General features: G+C 29.4%; 1 protein-coding gene across 4 annotated transcripts in view; it reads right to left on the bottom strand.

Annotated features, from left to right (window-relative positions):
* Positions 1–1,674: 1,674 nt before the first annotated feature.
* LOC115891041 (polypyrimidine tract-binding protein 2) overlaps positions 1,675–18,893 on the bottom strand; it is a 470,600-nt gene continuing 453,381 nt past the window's right edge. For 3 of the 4 annotated variants that reach the window (XM_030911438.1, XM_030911435.1, XM_030911437.1), the window contains 4 exons: positions 12,728–12,820; positions 9,515–9,656; positions 8,987–9,139; positions 1,675–2,594 (listed from right to left, as the gene is read on the bottom strand). In XM_030911438.1, the coding sequence (XP_030767298.1) occupies positions 2,462–2,594; positions 8,987–9,139; positions 9,515–9,656; positions 12,728–12,820 (521 nt within the window). In that variant the 3' untranslated portion in view covers positions 1,675–2,461. Of the gene's footprint in view, positions 2,595–8,986; positions 9,140–9,514; positions 9,657–12,727; positions 12,821–15,270; positions 15,305–18,893 lie in introns of all 4 variants that reach the window. The other variant, XM_030911436.1, reaches the window with a different exon arrangement.

Below are 18,893 nucleotides of genomic sequence, written 5' to 3'. Positions count from 1 at the left end.
GCTTTAGTGGTATGGGCATTGGTCGCGGATCAGTCGTAGCATTAGTAGTATTAGTTGCGATATTACTACTGGCATTAGTGGCATTGACCGTAGAAACACCGGAACAGTGATTTTTCTTTCCTTTTTTTAGAATCGACGAATTATCCTTTATTTTGTTCCTATTATTTCCTCTTTAATTTAAAATGGCAATGATTTATATAAGGTCTACATAAAAAAAATTCGATCAACTATCGGTGTCAAATACTCCACTGTGCGGGCGTTTTAAAGTTAGGGTTAAAACCACCCTTCCATTAACCCTGTATAATAAGCCAAACAATAAAGTTAAAAAAACTGAGTTTATGAATTAAAGTTGATAGATTTATATACAGTTTGTTACATAATTCATGAAAATAGGGGTAAAAGTTAAAGAAATATAACACTTTAAATTTGACAAAGAAATTCCGTTGCGTTTTTTTGGATCTATAGTCTGTGAAACAAATAACTTTGAATTTGGCAGTTCCCGCGGGCTTTTCTAGTGTATATTTTATTAGGTTAGCAACTTGCGGCCATGCTGACGCAATGTCGTCTCTAATAGAACAGCCTCGGAGCGAGATTTATGACGTCACGCTAGTTAGATACTACGGATTAATAAATATGTTGTAGAATAGATGGAAAACATAATTATTCCTCGTATTTTCGGTCTGTATTTTAAAAATGATTTAGTTTACATGAAATATACATAATATACAGTTAATAACTTTTTTAATAATATTAAATAATATTAATTTATTATTATTTATTGTTTTTGTTTATTTTTTAAAATTATTATTCTTAACACTAAACTATCTACATTGACTATGGATGAAATCGTACTCCATCCTAACCTAAATCCCAAGAAAATCAAAAATTTTAGAATAATTTTACATATAAAATGACAGCGATCTTTATTTTATAGCCATCGCTGATGCCTTTTTTCTATGATATTTTATTATTTGCAAATATAATTTTTCGAACATTGATACTTGCAAAATATATCTACATATAAATTTGGTGAGTGCAAATAATAATACATCACTATTAGTAGATATTGAACGTTTTTTGTTAAATTAGATCGGTTTCAAACCCCAAAATTTAAAATATATTTTACATTTTACCCATTATCTTATGTACCTATTCATTATTTGTATATTGTAAAACATTTGGTGCATTTGATGGTTTATAGTTTATTTGCCAAAGTATTTATTAATATAAATAGGTATATATATATTGTATTTATTAACTGTATATTATGTATATTTCATGTAAACTATATCATTTTTAAAATACAAACCAAAAATACGAGGAATAATTATGTTCTCTATGTATTTTATAACATACTTATTAATCCTTAGTATCTAACTAGCGTGACGTCATAAATCTCGTTCCGAGGCTGTTATATTAGAGACGGCATTGGTTTGATATTTAGAAATGTCAAAAGCTGATGACATTTTACTTTTGGCAATTAAGACATTTCGTGTTGTTTTTTGCAAGAAGAGGAAGAACTGTCACTTGTTTTATTATTTTCCTTTTCTATTTCACGAAAGTAAAAAGAGTTACCTATCTGATTCGTTCAGGCACTCAATTTAAAGAATATCAGTAACTTTTTTGACAGAGGGATTTTATATTTGCCATGTTGGTAAAAAATAACGGTCAAAATTCAAAGTTATTCATTTTATAGACTATACCACTTAAAATTGTTGCACTTTGCACTTATTTATGTAACACCCTGTATAATGAATTTGATTTAGTTCTCAGGTGAACTTTTTTTCTGGAAAACTCCATTTCCGGCATTAAATTACATAATTTTTTCAAACCGACCCGACGTGACCGGCAAATATTAATTAATCTCTAATAATAATATTATTTTAGCGTATTGCACATGAAATAACCTACATTACATGTCTCCTATAATAACATGTGTTAAACATCTCTATAATATAAACTTACAAAAAAAATAACATCGCGGCAATTTTCAACCACCTCACAACGCTAATCCTAAAAAATTCCATGTCTGTTAAACAGTTGCTTATTTTGAATTAAAGCGAGTCTAATACTGGCTAAGAAAGAGAATAATATATCGTAAAAGTAGAAAAATATGCGATGCATCCGAAAAATAAAACGTTGTTGTCAAAAATCGTAAGAAAATAGAAACTAACATTACTATAACTTAATGTTTAGCAAACTTTGTTCGCTACTATTCTAGAAATACTTAGGTCGTATATACTGTTGATTGTGTCGATTCAAAGATCTAAAAGAATTAAAAAAGAAACTAACAGAACGAAGCTTAACCTGCCAAAAACAGTCTATATAAATAACATAAAAATGTACGTTATTTGTCATAATTATAATAATAAATAAGCGCTGTTTTGTAACTTTATCAATTAGCTACCATTCGGACTCTGATAATGGAATGAATACTGGTGTAATTGGGCGTTTTAGGCCATTATATACTCGATTTCGAGAACGAGACTCTTAGATGGTTCGATTCGGACAGTTGGTAGTTGTGCATCTTTATTAAAGCTATCACCGCCTCTTCCATGCTGGGCAGTTGAATTAGTGCCATCTTCTTGTCCTTCCTACAAAAAGAAGAAAACACTTTTTAAAATTCTCTATATTTGATTTTAATCATTGTTGACAAATAAAGACTTCGAATATCTCACTCGATTACATTTTAAAGACCCTAGAAATTAGTTTTTATATTTAACTAGCGTGTACCATCAGCGACTTCGTTCGCGTCGAATTAATCATTGTAAAGGTGATTGATTTGACATTGAAAGGTGAAGCAAAGCAAGAATTTCCATTAACATATAAACTGGATAAAGTTTTCTCACATTTATGTCAGCATGAGAAAAAACAATATGGCGATATTATTATATAACTTGGTAATATTTGAGGGCTAGTTTCATCTCGTTGGAATTTGACTTTCGAAAAATCCGTTTGCCAAAAATAAGCTTTTTACGTCAAGCAGTTTAAGCAGAATCGTGGTTAATCAATTACCCAACTTTTTGGAACACCCTGTATGATTTTTTAAAAAATTTCAAAATACGTAAAAAAACCAAATAAATTATGCTTGTCCAAGCGTTTTCCCGAAAGACTAACCGTTTTTTAAATAACAAATATTGTAATATTCGAGGGGCGTTTTCACCCCCTTGGAATTTGAGATTCGAGAAATCCCTCCTTATCGAACCTCTACACCCCACAGTTAATCCGTTTGCCAAAAATCAGCTTTAAACGTCAAGCAGTTTAAGCAGAATCGTGATTACTCAATGGTCATATTTTATAAAACACCCTGTATAAATTTTTAAAAAATTTTAAAATATGTAAAACAACAAAACAAAATATACGTGTTTAAGAGTTTTTTCCGAAAAAATCACCGGTTTCTAAATAAAAAATACTCTAATATTTGAAGGGTGGTTTCACTTCCTTAGAATTCGAGTTTCGAAAAATCCCTTCTTATCGAACCTCTACACCCTAGAGTAATCTGTTTTCCAAAAATCAGCTTTTTACGTCAAGCGCTTTAAGCAGGTCGATTAATTAATGACCAGATTTTTCGAAACACCCTGTATACATTTTTAAAAAATCTTAAAATATATAAAAAAAACAAAATAAAATATACGTGTTTAAGCGTTTTTTCGGAAACTTGACCGTTTTTTAAATAAAAAATATTGTAATATTTGAGGGGTGGTTTCACCCTCTTGGAACTGGAATTTCGAAAAATCCCTTCTTATTGAACCTCTACACCCTAGAATCAACCTGTATGCCAAAATTGAGCTTCTTTCGTTGAGTGGTTTGAGCAGGATCGTGATTAATCAGTATGTCAGTCACTTAAGGATTTTATATATTAGTAGAGATTTTTTCTTCCTTTCGATTTAGTATTCAGGTCAGGAGGAGATATGAATCCTTTATTGAATTTAATACTTCTGTTTCTTAAGTAAAGATATGATCACGTAATGACCAGAGATGAGCAAAACTGCGATTCTTCAATCGCAGTTGAAACTGTTGCTGCGATTTTTAAATTGCTGCCACTGTAATCTGCGATTGCTATTTTAATAATTAGTGTACTAGTTATATATAAATGTAATTTAAATATTGTACTAGGTATATAATAAGGACTGGCAAAGGTTAGTCTTGGATCGAGATTTCCGTATGTAAGAAGAGTATAAGGCGTTTATAATGTACTGAACAAAGAGAGAACAGTAAACACGTTGCCAAACGTATGAAATAAACCGAGAAACTGTGCGCCTTGCTAAGAGACGTGGAAGGGATATTATAGCACTTATAGCAGATTTGTCGCAGTTAACCGGTCGACCCAATCAGTACCTCTGTCAGTACTTAAAGTTCTAAGGAAAGGTGCACATCATGCGTTCAGCTCACAATTTAATTACGTCTCGTGATACTTTATTTGTTTATTTATCAACGCGTCGTTGTAATTTTCCCTATAGCTTGAAAATTTTTAAGTGCAAGTTAGAAACACTTTTTGGTAAAAATAAGTGGTATTGAGTTGGTGTTCGACAGTGGTCGCGCTATTAGCACTCTAAATTCAAAAACTGATATCTCGAAATCTATTAGAAATAATTGATTGTAGTTTCTTCGAAAACTTTCTTAACATTTGTGCTATTTTCTTCGCAGACAGTCTGTTAAAACCTTTATAAATAAAAAGTCACACGATTGCTGAAAATTGCTATTCACTAAAAGTATGGGTTGTTTAAAATTTTTGAATGAAAAAAAAAACAACCTTATCGAATTTTTCTTATTTAAACATATTGTAAAAGGTCCGATCTTCAAAATAAAAAAAAGTTTCAATATCTAAAGTGGTTCTTAAGTTATGGCGTGTTATGGGTTAAAAAGTTGAGTTTTTAAATTATCGTGGCTACTGATGTTTTCTCGTTATAAAAAAAATGGACACCCTAACGATATCCTTATAATTCCGTTTCAGATACTTAGAAATATACCTAATGATTTTATCTATATAGTTATCTTTTCGAAGAAAATGTCTTTTAAAAATAAGTGGTAGGGAAAGGCGTACCGGCAACGCCGCAGCAGCACACCGTCGCATTTCCCTCAGTCCGACTTAATAAGATCCCTATGCGATTTACTTCCACACATGTAAATACCGACCCAAAAGCACAGAATATCTAGCTACGCAACAGAAGCCTCGTTACATGTAGGTCTCAAAAAATCAGATATTTTGATGCGGTAGTTTCACTACTACATAACAGAGGGCGATAAATTTAAAAGAAAATAGTTCTCTAGAAACGAAATTTAAAAGAATTTTACGCAGTGTTGCCATTGTGTAATTTATATTGTAATACTTCCTGATAAAGCCTACCTTCAAATTTGCTACATAATTTAAACATATTAAAATAGATTAGAGCTCTTTTTTCAAACGTTTAAGTATTTAACTTGCCATGTTAGTTGGAGTTAAATCTTACGAGCTGAATTAAAATCACTTCCTGACGTTTGATTCTAACTGAATCCTAAATTTTGATTGTAATTCGGCGACAATATAATAAGTATTGTTCTACTATTATGACTTCCTGACGTTCGTTTGTGTTCATACCGTATGATCGGGAAAAAACGGCGTTAGCGATGGCTATGAAATGAAAATCACTGTCATTTTATGTGTAAATTTATATGGGAAATGTCATCGATCGTCTTTTCCCAGCCAACTGGATGCCGTTTTTTTCGATATCATACGGTATTTGATATATACTTGCGTATTTTTCATGACATTGCAATATTATGGTACCATGAAGCATATCAAGTGATACCGTAATATAGTACCATATTACGATACATAGCGTTCGATTGGGCTTAAACTTGGTATATTACGTATCTTCAGTGACATTGTAATATTATGGTACCATGAAACATATCAAGAGGCACCATAATAGTACCATATACGATACCATTTCCTGGCGTTTGATTGGGCTTAACTTGGTATAGTAAGTATCTTCGGTGACATTGTAATATGATGGTACTATGATGCATCTACTATGATGCATATATAAAGTGGTACCTTAATATAGTACCATATTACGATACCACTTCCTGACGTTCGATTGGGCTCATATTTGATTATACTTGCGTATTTTTGATGACATTGCAATATTATGGTACCATGAAGCATATCAAGGGGTACCATAATGTAGTACCATATTACGATACCATTTCCTGGCGTTCGATTGGGCCCAAATTTGATATACTTGTGTTTCTTTATAAAGATTTGTTTAGTTAATATAATTTTAATTTATTTTCCGAATTTTAATTTATTGTACGATGTCGTGACAGCAACTTTTATGCCGAACTAATATATTATTAATTGTACCTGTGTCACTTTTGAAAATCTACCTAGGTCTATATAAATAACGTAGCAAACAGAAAAACATTGTTATTATAGTATTTTTTTACTCAATTAACATTTTTTGTACTGCATTTTAATAAATGATTTCCATTATTATTAAACGTATATTTCATTACTAACGTTTCAGCATTAATAAATATCACTATCAATCGCCCTGTATATTATTAATTTTAAAGGTAATTAAAGTTATTTTTTTAGTTAACATAATAAAGTAGTGTATATTAAAAATGTATTTTGAGAGCATATGTTTTCTAATAATATACTTAAAATTAAAGCTATTTTAAAAGCCAAACGAATAATTAATATAAGTGTATCTGACAAGAAACGAAGAATAGAAAGAAATTATTCTACACCAGAAAAAGAATGGGATGCCAATTAAAGTTTGTTTGAATCTGGCAACTGTGCATATTTAGCCGAGCTTTAAGGCCGTTGACGCGCCGTCGATCTACGTCTATCCAAAACCAAAGTTGAAAATTTCCAATTATATTCTGATTATGACATTGTCGCGCCATCTAGTATTTTATTTGTGCAATTTTAGCTCTTTCATTTCGAGTATTTTTCTGTTGCGTAGCTAGATATTCTGTGCCAAAAGTAACAGTTGCCAGCACGGTATATAATTATCTGCGTGATTAATCAGTATGTCAGTCACTTAAGGATTTTATATATTAGTAGAGATTTTTTCTTCCTTTCGATTTAGTATTCAGGTCAGGAGGAGATATGAATCCTTTATTGAATTTAATACTTCTGTTTCTTAAGTAAAGATATGATCACGTAATGATCAGAGATGAGCAAAACTGCGATTCTTCATTCGCAGTTGAAACTGTTGCTGCGATTTTTAAATTGCTGCCACTGTAATCTGCGATTGCTATTTTAATAATTAGTGTACTAGTTATATATAAATGTAATTTAAATATTGTACTAGGTATATAATAAGGGCTGGCAAAGGTTAGTCTTGGGTCGAGATTTCCGTATGTAAGAAGAGTATAAGGCGTTTATAATGTACTGAATAAAGAGAGAACAGTAAACACGTTGCCAAACGTATGAAATAAACCGAGAAACTGTGCGCATTGCTAAGAGACGTGGAAGGGATATTATAGCACTTATAGCAGATTTGTCGCAGTTAACCGGTCGACCTAATCAGTACCTCTGTCAGTACTTAAAGTTCTAAGGAAAGGTGCACATCATGCGTTCAGCTCACGATTTAATTACGTCTCGTGATACTTTATTTGTTTATTTATCAACGAGCCGTTGTAATTTTCCCTATAGCTTGAAAATTTTTAAGTGCAAGTTAGAAACACTTTTTGGTCAAAGTAAGTGGAATTGAGTTGGTGTTCGACAGTGGTCGCGCTATTAGCACTCTAAATTCAAAAATTGATATCTCGAAATCTATTAGAAATAATTGATTGTAGTTTCTTCAAAAACTTTCTTAACGTTTGTGCTATTTTCTTCGCAGACAGTCTGTGAAAACCTATATATAAAAAGTCACACGACTGCTGAAAATTGCTATTCACTAAAAGTATGGGTTGTTTAAAATTTTTGAATGTCATACAGTCCGACTTAATAAGATCCCTATGCAATTTACTTCCACACATGTAAATACCGACCCAAAAGTAACAGTTGCCAGCACGGTATATAATTATCTGCGTATGTATCAATAACTTGAAAGTTAAAGAAATGGTTTATGTATACATCTTTTATTGTCGTTCACAGCAATGATGAATAATCAGTTGTTTAGTTTTTATTTTTTTAACATCTGCGATACATATTGTAGGTTAGTAAAACTGTATATATGCTGCAACTGCTACAACTATACATACCTACCCTTTCTACGGTTCCCAATTATCTACTTCTTCCGTATTCTTTAAGAAACTAAAATAATTATATTTTTAAGGCAACATATTGCAACAGGTTTTTTTTTAAATTTCGAAAACCGTTTGAGTTAAAAAGCTCTAAATTTAGGTGATTTATTTTGATTCGACACCAAATCGATCCCCTGTCAAAAAAGCCGTGGGGCAGATTTCCCATATTAATCCAGCTATACCCTTTTTGAGATGGAGCTATACAAAATCCATATAAGTCGATCCTTTTCGTTCAACAGGTTTGAACTACACAAGCGTCAGAAGTGCTTCTTGATTGGTTGATTTATTTCATACTAACTAATAGTAGTTTTCTAAGTTTCTATCTACCACGCAAATCAATTTAGCGTCTGACTATTCGCGCCTTTACTTATAAATTTAAATTTAATCTCTGACATCTTTACACAAAAACAAGAAACGGATAGATATGATGAATATCTAAAATAACAGGTTCAAATAATGCCATTACCAATAAAAAAATATATATATTATACGTTATTAATATTTATAGTTTAAAATAGTGCGCGGGCAGGTGACAGCGTTCAGCGATGAAGTAGACGAATCAGATCGTTCTATTTGGTGCGTGCGCACGAAAATCGTGTTGAACCAAAAGGATAGACTTATGCAAGATTGATATTCCTATTTCTTTTCTTTGGCTTCACTTTCCACTCATTGTATAAATGCGGTACTAGCAATATATTCTTATATTTACCATAATCGTAAGTAAATATATGTATTTAATACTTACGGGAAGAATTTAAAAGCTTTGACAGTAAAACCGTTATCTGTAAAAGCCTTCTTGATATCTTCTTCGTTAACAGTTGCTGGAATGTTACTCAAGTGCAATGTGGCAGACGGCGGGTAAATGTTTTGATAGTTCTTGGATCCAGGTTTCTTGAACCTGAAAATTAAAAAAAAAACATTATTTTTCTCCTCTTACACATTAAACATATATATATATTTGGATCCTTTAAGTACCATTCTCGAAATTTTATATTTTTTAGATCTTTCTATATTCAAAATGAAATTAAGAATTTAGAACTCAATGTTCATATATATAACAATATCGAATTAAGAGAATGGACTGAAACTTATAAGATGAAATAAGATAAATGTTTTTTAGTGTTTACAATTTTAATAAAAATTAATCTATTGCAGCTGGACACTAATTTTATTCGATGAATTTGTAATTATTAAAATGTCTTCAGCAAAAATCTAAAATTGTGTTTGCAATCCTGCCTCTCTATATTGCTTTACGAATATATCTGATACTGACCTGTGGAGAGGACTCTGACTATAGTCCTTGGTGAGACCAGCATCAGGTTGACCTTCCTTGGGCATTTGTACTGTTTGATGTTTGCTCAACATTACGCGAATGTGCTTGCCGAAAACTTTCAGTTTGTCCATGTGTGTTATAGCTAAAAGACAAATCAGATAATTAAATATAATACAAAGACAATTAAATATAATACAAAAGGGAGTAAAATCAATTTAATATACAGGGTTGTTCACCACATACGACACGGAGTATTGTATCTAAATGATTAGATTTTTACAAATTGTAAGTTTTGGGTTCGTTGAAGGACTATTAGAGCTACAATTTAAAAATATTTTTACAAGATACAGAGTGTCCCAAATATGTAAAAAATATTATAGTTGTATTTTTTTAAATGGAACACCCTATATATTATTCAATTTTTAGATTCTACGAATGAAATAAAGGTAAATTTGATTAAGGTTTATCACACTTAAACCTTACCGTTTTTGAAATATTTTCAATTTTGTGAAATTGCAGTAAAAAATTTAAGGCTTCATTTCTCCAAGGGTATCAAAGTTTTTAATACTACATATTTACTGAAGATTATTTATTGATCAGATATTGTGTTGCGATAATAAAATTATACTTTCTTATACAGAGTGTCCAAAATTTATGTTAAATAATGACCAGCTTTAAACGGTGTAACTTGTTTAATTTAAATGGAACACCCTGTATATTTTACTTAATTCATATGCACTATTTAATTGTCTATCAAATTATATTATACCGTTTTTTACCTATCTCTTCAAGTTTTCGTAGAAAATGCCTTTTGTTATAATTTAGACCTCATTTATATTGACCTCTTATATTGACCTCTTATATTGACCTCTATATTGACCTTTATATTGACCTCTTATATTTTAGACGTCATTACCCATGGAATATTGACATTTTAGATTATTTTTAAAGATGTAACAAATTTTCAAAGAGTACAGATACTAATATTGTCGATATAGTTCGATTATTTCATTAAAAAATTTAAAAAAAATGTTTAAATATTATTTGTTAAAAAGGACCAATTAATATGTTCCTAGTATTCAGACTACATTAATTGACTGTTTACGTTGATTAATAATTGCTCCAAATACTAAAAAACTGAATTTTTTATGTGTATTAGACAGTATAAATTTTATTTTAATTTTTGACGAATGCTTATTTTTATAACAGAGACGTTCATTTTCGTAACTTATTATTATATTGATTTCTGAGTCCAATCCACATTTATTTAGAATAATATATTAATTAAAATAGTATGTAATTAACTAATTTTTGGGAGGAAATTATATTTAATAGGTATACTCTTTTACAAAGATTTAAATAGTTTTCTGTTTGTAACAAATGGGCTTGCAATATTATTATCTTTGAATAGTATTTTGTACATATATTACTTTAAAAAGATCTAAAATGTCAATATTCCATGGGTATAGTGATAAATGAGGTCTAAATTATAAAAAATGCTTTTTCTTCGAAAACTTGAAGAGATAGGTAAAAAATGGTATAGTACATATCATATAGATAGACAATTAAATAGTGCATATGAATTAAGTAAAATATACAGGGTGTTCCATTTAAATTAAACAAGTTACAGCCGTTTAAAGCTGGTCATTATTTAACATAAATTTTTGGACACTCTGTATAAGAAAGTATAATTTTTATTATCGCAACACAATATCTGATCAATAAATAATCTTCAGTAAATATGTAGTGTTAAAAACTTTGATACCCTTGGAGAAATGAAGCCTTAAATTTTTTACTGCAATTTCACAAAATTGAAAATATTTCAAAAACGGTAAAGTTTAAGTGTGATAAACCTTAATCAAATTTACCTTTATTTTAATCGTAGAATCTAAAAATAGAATAATATACAGGGTATTACATTTAAGAAAATAAAACTATAATATTTTTTACTTATTTGCGACACTCTGTATCTTTTAAAATTATTTTTAAATTGTAGCTCTAATGGTCTTTCAACGAACCCAAAACTTACAATTTGTAAAAATCTAACCGTTTAGCTACAATACTTTGTGTCGTATGTGGTGAACAACCCTGTATACTTTACTATTCAAAACTTGATTTGTTCCCGCATTTTTTCATCTGAATATACTATCTTAAAGTATACTATCTAAGTTGTCAATGTCATATTTGCAGAGCCTGATTTTTGTTACAACAAAATCATCTAGATGAATTGACTGAAGCCACACATGCTTAATTATCAGAATAATTATTAATTACATTTTATTTGATTTCACGTAATAGTATTAATCACATGCTTTTAAATAAATTGTAATTTCAAGTATACTCGTACAAGGTGGCCCAAACTGTATTCCGGAAACTTTGGCAGCATATTCTGCAGATAAAAACAAGTAAAAAAGTTCGTATAAATGTATGTGCTAAAATGCTTAGTTTCGGAGATACAGTGTGTAGAAGTTTCATTTTTATTTGGATTTTCTCCAAATAATTTCTGAACTAACGACGTTTATTAACATGAAAAATTTGATTTTGATGTCCATATGACTCCTATTTGTAGAGGGCGCCACCTATATTTTTTAACTGGTTTGAAGAGTAATAACTTTGCGTTCGTACCTGTATAGAACTATTGAGTAAAAAATATACATTTATGACGTTTTCATGTAAAAAAGATCTCTTGGTAAAAACCGCTACGAGTTAATGGTTCTCGAGATATTTGGAATCGAAATTATCAATACCTGTCATCATTGACATAAATTAAACATGTCCACTAAATAGTTATAAGATTGAAATCTTAAATTTGAAATGGTTTTGTGCCCAAAGTTTAACAGAAACTGTTTTATAATCATTTTTTCGAAGAAAAATTTATGATTAATTTAAAAAAATAAAATGTTCCCAAATTTATCATTTCAGTCAAATAACTATATACTCATGTTTATTTTTTCCTCAATGTATTGACTATTTCCATTCTAAATATCTTGAGAACGAAGTTATTATAATTGAAAATATTCTGAATTGAACGCCTTCGTTGATGACGTCAACAGATTTGTACGTCAGAGCTATTTGGCCTTGAATTAAGTTGGCCTTGATTTTATACAGTCAAAACTCGAAAATCGACATTTTGCTGATTGTCCAATCATTTATAATATTTTTTTATATACCTAAGATCGATTATCATATTTCTGTAATATAATAAATACCTACCTAAATGCGCCTGGTGAGGCTCAGCCAGTTGAACAAGTGCCGAATCTTTCTTGTTGTACAATATTTTCACTCGTTGTACATCTCCGTAAACGCCTAAAACCACACATTCTTATATAAGTTAATCAACTTTTTATAACAGTTTATGCGGAGCGATGGTGATGTCAAAATGTAAAATGGTAAAAAATGTGTAAAATAAAAGAGAAAAAATACTCAAAAATACAATAATAATATCTAATCAGTTAAAAACGGACGACGTTCTATATTCGAAAGAGAAAGAAAATCTGCAGACTCGAAAAAAAGAAATTAATACTAATAAATGATACAATAAAATAACATTAACGGAAATATCTTAAACACAAACATCATGCACAGCACAAAAATAGGAACACAAAAAGGCTACTCGACTGAATTGAGGAAAAAATAGATATACATTTTGAAAATTAATTGAATGACAAATGAGTCTAAGCGGTAAGCTTAATAAAAAAAGAAAAGTTCTAAATAAAAAACGATTGTATATATAAAACAAAAACAAATACAAACATAATGAAAAAGTACAAAATGATGTTAGAACAAATTCAATTTGCTTCTTTCTGACATATTCAATTTACTTTTACAAACAATGCTTTTAAAAACTTTCAAAAAGAAGTAAATGAATTTTATTTTCGATTCTTGTTATTTCAACGTTGTTATAATAGGTCGTTTTTTTTTAAATGTACTGTTTCAGATAAACTCTGCGTTATATATTTTTAATTATTTGATTTAATTTAACTTTTCTCGTTAGTTTTTGCTTTGATTGGGTTGGGAAGCAAGACCCTTTTTTTAAATAATGCTAACACATTATTTACAAGATGTCTTCTTCCTCTCAGATATCAGTCATATTTAACACTTAAGAAAAATATGGTAAAAAACAGGTTAGGTTAGGTTGCTGGGGTTTGGGATCCTGTTTGATCCCTCAGTCGGAGGCCTTGGGCCCATTGCGATACCCCTGTATTGTACCAAACCTTCATTTAATTGTTTCTTTGCGTTAAAGCACTTCCAGCTCTTTGCAAACTTCCCGATGTTGCTCCACCATTCTAGAGATTTGTTGGCCATCCATTGTTTTATAGTTATCCTGTGTTGATAAATTTAAATAAGTATACACATTTTCGGCTTTCTAGCCATTCAAAGCAAAAACTAATGACAGAGTAAATATGTTACTTAAATCAATTAATAATAAAATCATATATGATAAGGAGTGTAAAACCTTTTTTTGTTGATAGTTTAAAATTATTATTAATATAATTTTAACACTGTATTAATAAAAAAAATGTCTATACCTATGTGGCGGATTCATCTCTCCAAAAAAAAAAATCCTTTATGGGTATTTCGCCACTGCACTGCAAGAAAATTTACAAAATAAAATAGTTATTTTTTGTAAACACTTTAGCGTTAAACCTAAACGGACACTGCTTGTCAGAAGTTATGTTTACAGTTATACAAATTTGCTTAACCAAGAAAAAAATTAACGTTACGGAAAGTTTATCTCTTTCCGTCGTTGGAAGCAAAACAAAATACAAAGAATAAAGAAAAAAACTATTTAAAATATTTAAATTCAACTATTCGAGAACACTTATGTATGATTATTTTTAAATTTTACGTATGTTATGTTTATTTATGTTATATTCTTTAAAATCTCAAAGAAGCGATTGCCATACATTACTGAAATCTACAGATGCATGAACAATACATTTATTTGTATTAGATTGAATTAAAAAAGTCTCTTTTATTTTTCTTTTAGAGGCTATCGCTTATTCTGGGACACAGGGCACAGAATAAATTTTAATAACGCCAAAATTATAATGAAAGAAGCGATAGTCTCTAAAAGAAAAATAAAAGAGGCTTTTTTAATTCAATCTAATAAAAATAAATGTATTGCTCATGCATCTGTAGATGTTAGTAATGTATGGTAATCGCTTCTTTGATTTTAAAGAACATAACATAAATAAACATAACATACGTAAAATTTAAAAATAATTATATAGAAAGTTGGGCCTTTTTGGTTTTACCTTATTAAGTAATTGTTATCAGGTAGTAATTGTTAATTTTGAAGTTTAACTTATATAGTGTCATTTTAACAGAACGTCAACGGTTTCTTGTTGAGGTATCTATTTTAAAAAAGTAAAGTGTTCTCGAATAGTTGAATTTAAATATTTTAAATAGTTTTTTTCTTTATTCTTTGTATTTTTTTTGCTTCCGACGACGGAAAGAGATAAACTTTCCGAAACGTTAAGCATTTTTTTCTTTGTTAGGCAAATTTGGAGAACTGTAAACATAAATTCTGACAAGCAGTGTCCAGTGTGTGTTTAGGTTTAACGCAGAAGTGTTTACAAAAAATAATTATTTTATTTCGTAGATTTTCTTGCAGTGCAGTGACGAAATACCCATAAAGGATTTTTTTTGGAGAGACTGTATTAATATTTTTAATGTTTTGGTAAGAATACTGAAATAACAAAATTCGAAATTTTGTAAAAATGAATACGATATAATTAAGTGTGAAAACATACCAAATAGTGTAAAGAGAGCGTCAGGCGTGACCATCTACGATAGAAAAAGATGACAGGAGGATGTGACGTGGCACAGAGAGGTAGGCGGTTTAATGCCGCCGGAAGGGGCAGCAAATATAAAAAAGAAAAACAGCATATTAGAATTGTCAGTTTTTACTTTGTACCTAATCTATCTAAAAATGGGGTTTCCTTTTACGCTGCTATTCAAAAATCGCCTGTTCTCGAAGTTTTACGTTTATTTTGGGTCGAATTATTTCTAGCAATTATTATCACAAGGCCATCAAAGTGGGTGAGCGTCAAATTCAACTGGTTGAATACAATTTGGAATCGATTTAATCCCAAATCGATTAAAAAGAGATTAAAAAGAGCTATTGCAGTTTTCTCAAATATTCAAAAGAAAAATTCGTTAAGATTAATATAATAAAGATACATATTTTTTCCATAGCAACTGTTAAAATTGTCTTATATCTATCAAAAATCGTAGATAAAATAGTACTTTAACCCCAAGGATAGATAAATGATTCTTTAACAGCGAGGATAGGTTAAAAACTTTATTTCTTCTCGCACGTCTTTTAATTGCTTCCATTTTTGAAAATTTTTTTTGAAAAAAAAAAGTTATTCGGGATTTAAATGGAAGTAGTTTGGATATGGCGTTCGACACGAAAGAGAATTAAAAAATATTGACTCAAAACTGACAACTAAAGAGACAGCTTTATTTATTTGTCAAATTACATAGAAAAAAACGCCGACCCAGCACAATATTTCTTCTACTCGTAATAAATTCCTTGAAATAATAATTCCTGAATATTTTTTAAAACGTAACTCGCTATGGAAAAAATTGTTTTATACACGACGATAAAATTTCATTATCATCTCCCGAAATTAATCTTTTAGGACGACGATAAAATACCATTTTATCGTCTTGTATAAAAAATAACTTTTAATTTTCTATGTTACCCATTAAACGATTAGTTTATTTCTCTAGAATTTATATCCAATTTCATGTTTACAAGTTGGTGTATAACATTTTTGCCAACTTATTTGTTTTTTAATACAATTTACTTCCATCATTAAACACGTATAAGATTTGTCTGTTTTTTCTAATGACAAATTTACATTTCTGTGAGTTAGATGCAAAGTGGATAAATCTTGAATGAAATTGTGTGAGGATTATTGTGAATTTGAAAAATTAACTTCAAAAATAGTTACTTGTGTAGCATTTGATAGTTCAAAGAGTGAAATTATGTACGGAACAAATAAGTAATTATAGAGGGTGTTTCAAAAAACACTAGCCATCTCTCGTGGGGGGCTTCCTCTCGTAAAAATTAGATTCATATCAACATATATGTTTTGTTTTGTAGCTGCAAGGGATTCAAATATTCTTCATTTTTTTTTATTTATTATAATTTTCTCCACAAGAGATAGAACATGTTTTTTGAAACACCCTGTATAGGAACAAGTAGAAATTAACTAATTCAGAAATTCTTTTCGTGTTAACTATATTTATATTCTAGAGCATTTATAACTACATGTCATGGATAATATCAATTTTGTAAGTTTTTAGCGTTTATTTAGAGTATTTATATATTTTTGATAAATTTCTGTAATTACACTAATTTGTTTATTTTTATTAGAACTATTTTTACAATGAATTGATTGACTCAAAGTTAAACAGCAATAGAGCAACTTATTCAGTGTAATACAATTTATATTTTACTAATTTAAAAAAATCTGGAATATATCATCTTAATTTAGCCTTTTATTCAATTATTTGAACGTTATTTAAAATGATTTTACAAGCAAAAACACACAAAACCGAAGACTCTTGACTAAATTTAAGACTCGTTATATTTTTAACGCAGCATCTCATTTTTTATTTGTTTTATTTAAAAACATTTACACCTGATTGAAAATCTTTAAAATTTATTACTATATTCCCTTAAGAGTAATAAAATGCGATGCATAATATAAGAGATTGTGTTGCGATTAAACAATTTATAAATTTTTAGATTTAGTTCTAATTTTCCCAAAATTAAGTTTTCCACGTTAGAATTATAAGGAACGGCGAATAATATATTACAAAATTATGCTGGAAAATGTGGATTAGTTGTCTAAATCACTGCCGCCAAAATGTTTATTATAATAAAATCTTCAATACCTAGCATCTATAATTTCTGCAAATATTACAAAACAAAATTATTGAAAACTACAAAAAATTCTAAATTACCAGAAAAAAAACGAAGAATTACCAGTTGAACCCACTATAGATGAACTTGTTTAAAATACTGACCAATTAAAGCAATATCTCTCTAAGAAAATAAACGTAAAATTCAAGTAAATATCTAACTATAAACTAGTCAAAATTTTGAAAATCTAATCTAATTAACTATGTATCTCTATTTATTGTTAAAGTGTAAAGATATGATTTGATAATTTAAGAATGATAATGTTCTATTTACATTACCTCTTGACTATTAATAACCATCCAGTACACGCTACTGTTATTAGTTTAGTCAAGATACGTAAACAGTTTAATGGGGTAGGTTTCGTGATTCAAATATGTCTAGTGTCACATTTCAAAATATTGATTTTCAAGTTAGATTGTTAAGATTACTTAAATACATTAAGCAAGTTTTTACATTGCTTCTATAGTTCAAAATTGTCAATATAATATAATCTGAAATGAAATTTGTTCAATGAAGTTGAAAAAGAGTTTGTATATGTTGAGGCAGATGCCGAATTCGGCCAATGTCCGAAATAATTAGACATATATGGCGATTTGTCCATACTAAACTTGCCAGATGTCTTTATATAACTTCTTTGTGGAGGGGGTTAATCTTTTTTTGGTATAATATAACAATAAAAGATTAACACCCTCCGCATATAAGTTGAAACCAATGCAATCAAAACTCTTCCGCGTAACTTTGTGGATATAGGTAGGTATATTTAATTATAATCGCCATATATTATGTCTAATTATTTCGGACATAGGCCGAATTCGCCATCTGCCTCCAACATATACATACTATTCAGTAATATTTAAAAAAGAAATTGATAATAACAACGGTTCTATTTAATTTTAGGTACAATTTTTTGAAATTGACAGTCTATGTGTTCAAATTTGGTTTGATATTGAAATTATGGCTAATTATGGATATTGAATTTGGCTTGATATATAGATTATTGAAATTTGGCTTCAATAGAGCAACAAGAAGATGTCAAGTTTTAACTTTTACTTTTTTCCAAAAAAAAATGTAGTACCAAATATTTACGAAAAAAATTATGTTGGAGATGAAAAATGTAATGTGACTTATACTTCAGAAACTTAATTTGCCATTTATTTTCTTTTATTACAGCTAGCTGTGATATCAACTAAGGTACGTCTTCATACTGGGCGCGTCTAAAAAGTGGCTCACCCCTATAACTTTTTTATTTTTTCAGATAAAAACGAGATTTGGTACGTTAGGTTAGGTTCTATGTATTGTTTTTGGTCACTTCCTGTGTCACCGGAAATAATACGGACACTCTGAATAGAATTTACATATCATATGTCAAATTTTGACATTTTCGCTTTAAAAAAATTGTATTTTAAATTTCATACAAATTTTTCAAACACCAATTTT

This window comes from Sitophilus oryzae, unplaced genomic scaffold, assembly GCF_002938485.1.
Source record: "Sitophilus oryzae breed Bouriz unplaced genomic scaffold, Soryzae_2.0 scaffold_944_pilon_pilon, whole genome shotgun sequence".
NCBI classification, from domain to species: domain Eukaryota; kingdom Metazoa; phylum Arthropoda; class Insecta; order Coleoptera; family Curculionidae; genus Sitophilus; species Sitophilus oryzae.
This window is presented reverse-complemented; position numbering and strand designations above follow the sequence as displayed.